The sequence below is a fragment of the Xyrauchen texanus genome, chromosome 33 (genome assembly GCF_025860055.1).
Source record: "Xyrauchen texanus isolate HMW12.3.18 chromosome 33, RBS_HiC_50CHRs, whole genome shotgun sequence".
Classification (NCBI taxonomy): Eukaryota; Metazoa; Chordata; class Actinopteri; order Cypriniformes; family Catostomidae; genus Xyrauchen; species Xyrauchen texanus.
Genome location: NC_068308.1, coordinates 28,284,970 through 28,293,703, shown reverse-complemented (window position 1 = coordinate 28,293,703; position 8,734 = coordinate 28,284,970). Strand labels below are relative to the sequence as shown.

Genomic DNA, 8,734 nt, shown 5'->3' with positions numbered 1-8,734 from the left:
TGGAGTGAGAAGTAGTTTTTTGGTAAAAAAAAAAATATTTACATTTTTTTTACAGAGCATGGTTGTTTATTTGACTTCAGTGAGGTTGACTTCAGTTTTACAAAAAAGTCATTAGAAAATAAAATGAAATAGTTTTTTTTCCACTATACAAACAATTAAGATAATTTGCATGACAAAACTTTGTTACAACTAGTGAAAGGCTTTGCATAATCAGTGTAGCATCAAAGAGAGAGAGAGAGAGAGAAAGAGAGAGCGCAAGCAAGAGAGAATGGAATAAAGAAAGAAAGAGAAAAATGTTTCAAGTAAACATCTTAATAATCCCTAATACAGAATATAATGCCATAAGCACCTGATTGCATTTTTTAAAAAAAACCTCAATTTCTCTGCCAGCTGCTCTTTGGAAATTAAATGTTATATTACAGAAGTTTACAGAAGTTAACTTTGGGGTGCCAACCCTGCTAAACAAAACAGCTTAAACCAGCCCAAAATTCTCTAGTAAACGGGCCAAATTTATGAAATGTCCTTCAGAAAAAAGATAACTTCCTTAAGAAGTTTTTTTGGGAATACAAAATATTTGTAACTTTGTTCTTAAGGTAGACATTAAAGAAGGAAATGGTAGTTAAGAAGTATTTTCTTCTTAAGAATGTTTTGTGAATCCGGCCCCAGCAAACCAGCTTAGGCTGGTTTTGAGCTGTTTTTGTTTCAGCAGGGTTTATCTGTTGGATTTGCCACCAATTTGACAACATTTAGCGCTGGTGCTATTGAACAGCTTTACAAAAGAATTAGACATGACACAACACACTTTAGAAATTTGCATCACTGCTGGGTTAAAAATGCATGTCCCTAGTATTAGGTCCTCTGTTTAAAATGAACAGTGAAATATACAATTCTGCATTATTGTTCTTTTTTTTCTTCAGTTGTTGAATCATTCGCCGAGTCATAGTGACACTTCTCAACACATCGTCGTGGGAACCATCCTCTAATACGAACTCCAGCTAGAACAGGGAAAAGAATCATATTACACATATATACTTTAATAAAGCGTAGGGTACACAACGGTGCTTATTTTATTTCCAAAAAATAGCTGCCAGAGAAATTGAGTTAATAAAAATGCAATCAGGGGCATATGGCATAATTTTCTGTTTTAGCGACATTATCCCCATTGTACCCTATTATTGAAGTCTTTCATCTTATAACAATATTTTTAGACATTTTTCAAATTTTACCTTTTGCCTGTTCCTCTTTCAAAACTTTATCTCCATACATCCACCACCTGTTGATTAACAAGAATGCATGCTCATTTACACAACACGCAAATACAGTTAAATGAAAGCAGCTGGCCTAATAGAATGTAGGGTGAATATAACGTTATATATATTCCAACTGTCGCCATAGGATAAAATGAACTAAGGAAATAACTAAAAATGCCAGAAAAGGTTCTCACTTTGTTCCCCTAGTAGCAAAGATGGTTTCCCCCTTTGTGAGTTTAATCCTGGGCTCCTCTGTACATGGTGTCCTAAAGAAAGTGTTTACCCCCTTCCCCAGTGGGCAACAAGCCCCACTGAAATCCTCCACAACTCTGTATTCCACCTGCAAAGAGTGCGTTTTTCATTTGAACTCTTCTTTAGTATATACTGCACTCTAGTGTTTGTAGGAGGTTACAACAATACTCACACTTCGCTGACGTTTATCATGTTTTTGCTTCAGCTGCTCAATCTGATGGAAGGGAAACAGAAATATCATTACCAATTGAGCTACAGAGCTGTATTTAACTGTAACATAATACTTAAGGATTATCATAAGAGAAAATAAGCAGAAACATTAGAACTTACGGTTAGAGTATACTGGTGACACTTTTCATGTACAGGCCATTCGATACCATCTCCAATCGGGGTACCAGACCAGGTAAACACCTGCTTAAAGTTCTCCCATCGGCTGCCCAGGTCATAGGGGAAGATAAACTCTTCACCTGTTTGGTAGTACTGGATTCTGTCTTTGGCCTGGGAAAATGTTCATTCTTGTTTTAATGTAATAAAACCCATAGGGATCTACTGACATCAGTGTAGGCAACACTATGGTTTTACAGATAACCTCTACAAGAACTCAGCTAGTCATACAGAATTGTAAAACAGCGTGTCTTTGAGATTACTACACAATTAAGTGTAGATTGAGTGCTTGTACCCGTGCATGAACATCAACAAAATCCATAGAATTACAAAAACATTTTTAAAAGTACCTTTAAAAAATTATTACATTTATGGATAAATGATACATTACTGAAATAACTATACATTAATTTTAGATATTAAGATCCTTTGACTCTGGTCAGATAAAAATGATTGGAACTGCTTTCAATGCTGATGACAATAATGGGGTGTTTGTTGAAGCATGATTTTGGTTGTTTCCATTAAAAAGAATATCAGCACCTCTATGTGTCACTAAATAGTGGTTGATGACACTAAGTGCTCATAATTCAAGAAAGCCTTTAAAAGAGAACTCTTCAAAGTCAGTTGCTGGAGTGTATTAGATTAGGATTAGGATATTGGATCAGGAAGACAGGCATAGAGAAAACGTAAACAAGCTTACTTTCTCATCAATCCATACTTCTATTGAAGTTTTGTTTCGAAGAATCACCTTCATCTAAAAGAAAAGAGAAAATTGCTGAAAAACCATTCACAGTGACAACCTTTAATGCTGTTACAAGCAAATTGTGCAAAACTTAGACGTTAGTAAGGTCCAAGAACCTATGTTAGTTGACAAAAAACATTGAAAATATACTGGATCTTTATCATAGTTTTTAGAGTACAAAATGATTTGTCAACTGAAAGGTCAACACATGTGTATGCAAAAGTATATAACAGGCTGTACTTCTATCCCTCACAGCCACGTTTTAAAATGTGTCAAGTCAAATATGACATGTACTCTGACTGAAGGTTTCTAAGAGTCTCAAAGCATGTCCTACCTGTATAAAAAACAGCATGCCGACAGCAATTGTGGTACCCAGTGCCAATCCCAATGCGAAGAGAGTGGCTGCGAACGCTGCAATGCTGAAAGGCATAATGGGATGGTGGATGTGCCGAGCAGCACTAATGTCAATCTTCACTGTGCTCCACCCAAATGAGATCTAAAGCCAAGAAAGTGGGACAGAACACAAGCACAACAACCATTAGTAAAGAGCCCTAGTATTAGAAATGACTGAACATTTCAGCAAAATCTAATCATAGCCATTCCAAAGCAAAGTGAATGTAGTGAACACACAATCATTGATATATCAGGCATATTTACATTGTATGTAAGCACATAGAATCATAATAATGATAACATTTGTTTTTATCCAAAGTGAAAATGCTACATCTACTACATATTATTATAAATAATAACAATAGAACTAACAAGAACAAAGTTCTTAAATTATAAGAAGCTCCACAATATTTTATTTATTTATTATTTATTTTATTTATGCATTTGGCAGACGCTTTTTATCCAAAGTGACTTACAGAGCCCTTATTACAGGGACAATCCTGCCGGAGCAACCTGGAGTTAAGTGCCTTGCTCAAGGACACAATGGTGGTGGCTGTGGGGATCGAACCAGTGACCTTCTGATTACAAGATTACCAGTTATGTGCTTTAGACCACTACACCACCACAACTCCTATATAAAGCTATATATATTATAATATAAGGATTAGTTCACCCAAAATGTATGGGTGTATGTATGACTGTATGACTTTCTTCTGCTGAACACAAATATTTTTAGAAGAATATCTCAAATCTGCTGGTCCATACAATGCAAGTGGTTGGTGGCCAGCACTTTGAAGCTCCATAAAGCACATAAAGGCAGCATAAAATAAATCCATAAGACTCTAGTGGTATTAATCCACATCTTATGAAGCTTTCCAATTGGTTTTGGGTGAGAACGGACCAAAATATAACTCCTTGTTGATCATGATTTCAAGCTTTATTACACTTCCTAGCACCATCTAAAGCTCTGTGCATACATCAAGCAGTAGGAAGCTTTATTGAGGCTGAAATCATGATCGTGCCTATCTGCAAAGGCAAGATGGACAGTGATGAAGTAACATTTTGGCCTATTCTCAAATAAAACGATTAGATTGCTTCCAAAGACATGGATTAAACCACTGGATATGTAGGATTACTCTGCCTTTATGTGCTTTTTAGAGCTTGAAAATTTGGTCACCATTCACTTGAATTGTATGGTAATACAGAACTGAGATATTCTTCTAAAAATCTTTGTGTTCAGCAGAAGAAAGTAAGTCATACATATCTATTACGGCTTTAGTGTTAGTAAATTATGAGAGAATTTTCATGTTTGGCTGAACTGCTCCTTTAAATACATGTCACTCATTAAATTGACTCACTACACAGTAAAATGAACAATGTAATGTTTGACAACAGTAGTAATAAAAGCGGCATTAACAGGGAACTAAATGATCACCGAATAATACTCACCCTATCATAGAGTTGAGAGTACATGGTCATGACAAAGATGAATGCAGCATGTATACAGCCCAGAGGAGCAAGCAGGAGGAAGCTGGTGAAGTAGGCATGATTCATGTGACCACAGCAGTTGTTGATCCAAGGACAATGATGATCCATTTTCATCACACACCTGGAGATGTGGGAAACAAACTTTAACTCTTTTGTTGAAAAATAAACCACAAAAAGTTTTTGTTGTTGTTGGTTAATGATGCATGGCATAAACAACTTCTTAAAACATATCCATTTCTGTAATTGAGGGGGGTTTCAGTCAGATCTAGGCCTACCGGTTACACTTGCGACAGTGATGTGACCTAGGAGCTTTATATCCTTGGCACAATCTACAGAATTGCAAGTACATTATATCTTGTTGCTTTTCCTGTTCGAAAACACAAACAACAACTTAAGTGATATTAGACAAATGCTGAAAGAAAACAGAGCATAACACAAAAGGTTAGATATAAAACACGTTTAAAGCGGAAGTGTGTAATTTCTGCATCACTAATGCACTTGCAAAAACACTTATTGTTTGCAAACAGGTTACCCTATCTCTCCCCCCGTCTGCCACTAGTCGACAAACAGAGGACACTGCCCCAAACTCTTACCATTGATTGGATCCAATGTTACTGTTCAGGGCTGGTTGGGATGCACTTTGTGGAAATCAACATACAAATGCATTACTTACAGTTGTCTCTATAAATTAAGCCAGAATTGCAGAACGTATTTTAACATTGAAAAAATTACACACGTCTACTTTAAAGATCCTTGCACAACCTTCTCAAAACACAGTTCATCTTCCTTACCGGTTTCCACTCTAGAGGAATGCACCCAGGGCCCACAAACATGGCATTAAAGTAGTTGTAAAGAATGAGGACAGTCCAGTTAATGAGCATAATGAAGTTGATGCTGCCTCCAGTGGTGTCCAGTGGCCAGTACCAGATAATGGAGTCCAGTACAGCCATGGATGAGCACACACCGATGACAGTCAGTGCAATTATGGGACCCCAGTGAAAAAGCCTCTTGACCTCATGGAGGTTCTCAAACACAATTATAGCAGATAGAATGTTCATGGTTTAGTAGTTTTGCAACGTCTTTAATTTCCCCAATGTAACTGATAACGTAGTCAGGCGTGTTGTCTGTGTTTACTGCAATGAATTAACCATAATCTTCTCCGAAACAACCAGCGATTGGCTACGTCACCAGTCACAGGGGCCAGCCATTTCCTAGAGTTACAGACTCTGTCAGCGTGTAGCATCCTTCCGTAATAAGCCTCTGATTGCTCTACTCTCGAGCTGAAGCTGAGCCATCCATCTGAGAAAAAGACAGAAAAAAATGAAAATTCTCTCATCATTTACTGACACTCATGCCACCCTAGATGTGTGTGACTTTCTTTCTTCTAAACAGAAATTAAGATTTTTAGAAGAAAATCTCAGCTTTGTAGGTGAATACAAGTGAATGGTGGAGAACACTTTGAAGGTCCAAAAAGCACACAAAGGCAGAATAAATGTTATCCATACGACTCCAGTGAATTTCAGAAGCGATATGATAGGTGTGGGTGAGAAACAGATATAAGTCCTTTTTTCTTATAAATTCTCCTACCTGAGCAGTGGATGGCGATATTCATTTAACATTTCTGCCAAGATACCATACCTACTACTGTTATTCGTTACTACTGTAAACAACATAAGGAGCTTTTAAAATCTTACAGATTTATTGTAGTAACAAACATCTGTATGCATTTCTGCATTTTGAGGCAAACTATAGTTACCATGGTGAAATTTTGTAAATGATCATGCACAGATAGCATGGGTTTAAATGTCCTGATCTTTTTTATGACACTGCCTGTATCTGAGAATGGCGGTGATTCAGCTATCAAACAAACACATGAACAGATCTTTAAAATATGAAATACTGTGCAGGTGCAGAAGACACAGTAACTACTGCTGTCAGGCTGCATGACTCCATTACTCATCATCATTTTCAAGTGCAATCTCATTCTACATCTTATTTCAATTAAATATATTGTTGTATATATAATACATAAGACAATCGTGCCTAACTGTAGGAATGGCCTTTATCTCTACAGTTAGTAAGTGATCACGCCAAATTAATGTTAATTACTGACGCATGCACCGAAAAAGGCCACGTTTACTAATAGAGACATTATTGCAATGCTGTAATTATCTTTAACGTAACTGTAGCCGTGTATATATAGTTGTGGTAAATAAAGTCTGTTTTGTAAATTAAAATGTAATCATTACCGCATACCGAGTCTTCCTTCCTCGTGTCTTCTCCAGCGATCAGTTTCAACGAAAAAACTGCCCAGATTTAACAGCCACGCTAAATATGAATCGAGGTACGCAATAATTAACGTCAACTGATAGTGTCTCAATCAAAATATATTTGGTCGAGAACAGTAATGCAATAACAACTGGAAATGACACAACGTCGGAACCATTTACAGGAAGAAAACGACACATAAATCCAGCGACACCACCCGGAAGTGACGCCAACGTCAATTAAAAGCCAACGCAGGCAACAGTATAGCGCAGCCCACTTTATCCCTGTTATAATCTTTTAAAATAAAAATACAACTATGTCTTCGGATTTTGAAGCGTACGAACAGGATTTCGGCACCCTCACGGCCGAGATAACCAACAAAATTGGAAGAATACCCAAATTAGCTGGTGGTAAGTGGTTGTCAAATGAGCTACTATTAGCAAAGCATACATTTTGTGAGGACATAAACAACCTTCTTCATTTAATTCCTCATTCGTGGTGCTGGTGTGTCTTGTTTGTGTGTTATTTAAAAACTTGCTAGATCAACTGTCAAATGAGCTATAGTTTCATGAGAGACAGTGTGTGTCATATATCCAGTGTGTCTTCAGTGATGTGCGAGGATTCAGGATGGCTCTTGGATCTTATATCGTGTTAGTTATAGAGGTTGTAGATTAAAAAGCTATAATTTACTGGAGTAGTAGGAATTGTACAATACAATATTGCACAGCATACACTGCATACACTTCTGCTTCTAAAATATGAGAGAGACCAAGTTGCAAGAAATTCTTTCCTAATTTGACACCCTAGCAATGTTTTTATTTTACTTATCGGTTGCAAAACAGTGCAACTGTCAAGTTAGTGGGTTAAATGTCTTTATTCTGTATTGTGGATTAGACTAAACATAACACAAATGAACAGTTAGCTAGCCTATGTGATGTACCTAATGACAAAAAGAGTTAACAGAAAGTTATGTCAGATTTAAAGTATATGTAGATACAGTTGAAGTCAGTAGTTTATGTACACATTAGCCAAATACATTTAAACTCAGTTTTTCACAATTCCTGACATTTAATCATAGAAAACGTTCCCTGTCTCAGGTCAGTTAGGATCATTATTTTAAGAATGTGAAATGTCACAATAATTGTAGAGAGAATTATTTATTTAATCTTTTATTGCTTTCATCATATTTGCAGTGGGTCAGAAGTTGTTAGATGTTTACATACTCTTTGTTAGTATTTGGTAGCATTGCCTTTAAATTGTTTAACTTGGGTCAAACATTTTAGGTAGCCTTCCACAAGCTTCTCACAATAAGTTGCTGGAATTTTGGCCCATTCCTCTAGACAGAACTGGTGTAACTGAGTCAGGTTTGGAGGCCTCTTTGCTCACACATGCTTTTTCAGTTCTGCCCACAAATTTTCTGTCGGATTGAGGTCAGGGCTTTGTGATGACCACTCCCAATACCTTGACTTTAAGCCTTTTTGCCACAACTTTGGAGGTATGATTGTCCATTTGGAAGACCCATTTGTGACCGAACTTTAACTTCCTGGCTGATGTCTTGAGATGTTGCTCCAATATATCCACATAATTTTCCTTCCTCATGATGCCATCTATTTTGTGAAGTGCACCAGTCCCTCCTGCAGCAAAGCACCCCCACAACATGATGCTGCCACCCCCATGCTTCATGGTTGGGATGGTGTTCTTCGGCTTGCAAACGTCACCCTTTTTCCCTCCAAACATAACAATGATCATTATGGCAAAACAGTTCTAATTTTGTTTCATTAGACTAGATGGCTTTTTTCCAAAAAGTAAGCTCTCTGTCCCCATGTGCACTTGCAAAATGTAGTCTGGCTTTTTATGGCGGTTTTGGAGAATTGGAATCTTCCTTGTTGAGCAGCCTTTCAGGTTATGAAGATAAAGGACACATTTTACTGTGGATATAGATACTTGTCTACCTGTT

At 37.0% G+C, this 8,734-nt stretch overlaps 2 protein-coding genes across 4 annotated transcripts in view; one reads left to right on the top strand and one right to left on the bottom strand.

The window, feature by feature from the left end:
- Positions 1-59: 59 nt before the first annotated feature.
- On the bottom strand, positions 60-6,980 carry LOC127626876 (palmitoyltransferase ZDHHC6). Of its 2 annotated transcripts, none has more exons than XM_052102976.1 (11): positions 6,759-6,980; positions 5,301-5,808; positions 4,785-4,876; positions 4,471-4,630; positions 2,963-3,124; positions 2,587-2,640; positions 1,833-2,000; positions 1,675-1,716; positions 1,445-1,590; positions 1,227-1,273; positions 60-995 (listed from the first exon to the last, which is right to left on the bottom strand). In XM_052102976.1, the coding sequence occupies exons 2-11, from the start codon at positions 5,565-5,567 to the stop codon at positions 895-897; spliced, it is 1,239 nt and encodes a 412-aa protein (XP_051958936.1). In that variant the 5' UTR covers positions 5,568-5,808; positions 6,759-6,980; the 3' UTR covers positions 60-894. The 2 variants fall into 2 exon arrangements, with proteins under 2 accessions (XP_051958936.1, XP_051958935.1); XM_052102975.1 differs by having other exon boundaries at positions 6,766-6,980.
- Positions 6,981-7,011: 31 nt separating this feature from the next.
- LOC127626875 (vesicle transport through interaction with t-SNAREs homolog 1A-like) overlaps positions 7,012-8,734 on the top strand; it is a 159,548-nt gene continuing 157,825 nt past the window's right edge. For both annotated transcript variants that reach the window (XM_052102973.1, XM_052102974.1), the window contains exon 1: positions 7,012-7,187. In XM_052102973.1, the coding sequence (XP_051958933.1) occupies positions 7,094-7,187 (94 nt within the window). In that variant the 5' untranslated portion in view covers positions 7,012-7,093. The remainder of the gene's footprint in view (positions 7,188-8,734) is intronic.

Excerpts from the sequence above, each read along its gene's own strand:
- LOC127626876 (XM_052102976.1), bottom strand. The coding sequence starts at position 5,567 with ATGAACATTCTATCTGCTATAATTGTGTTTGAGAACCTCCATGAGGTC. Across the intron at positions 2,001-2,586 it reads AAGTATGGATTGATGAGAAA|GCCAAAGACAGAATCCAGTA; the intron begins GTAAGCTTGTTT and ends ACATTTTCCCAG. Across the intron at positions 1,591-1,674 it reads ATGATAAACGTCAGCGAAGT|GTGGAATACAGAGTTGTGGA; the intron begins GTGAGTATTGTT and ends CACTCTTTGCAG.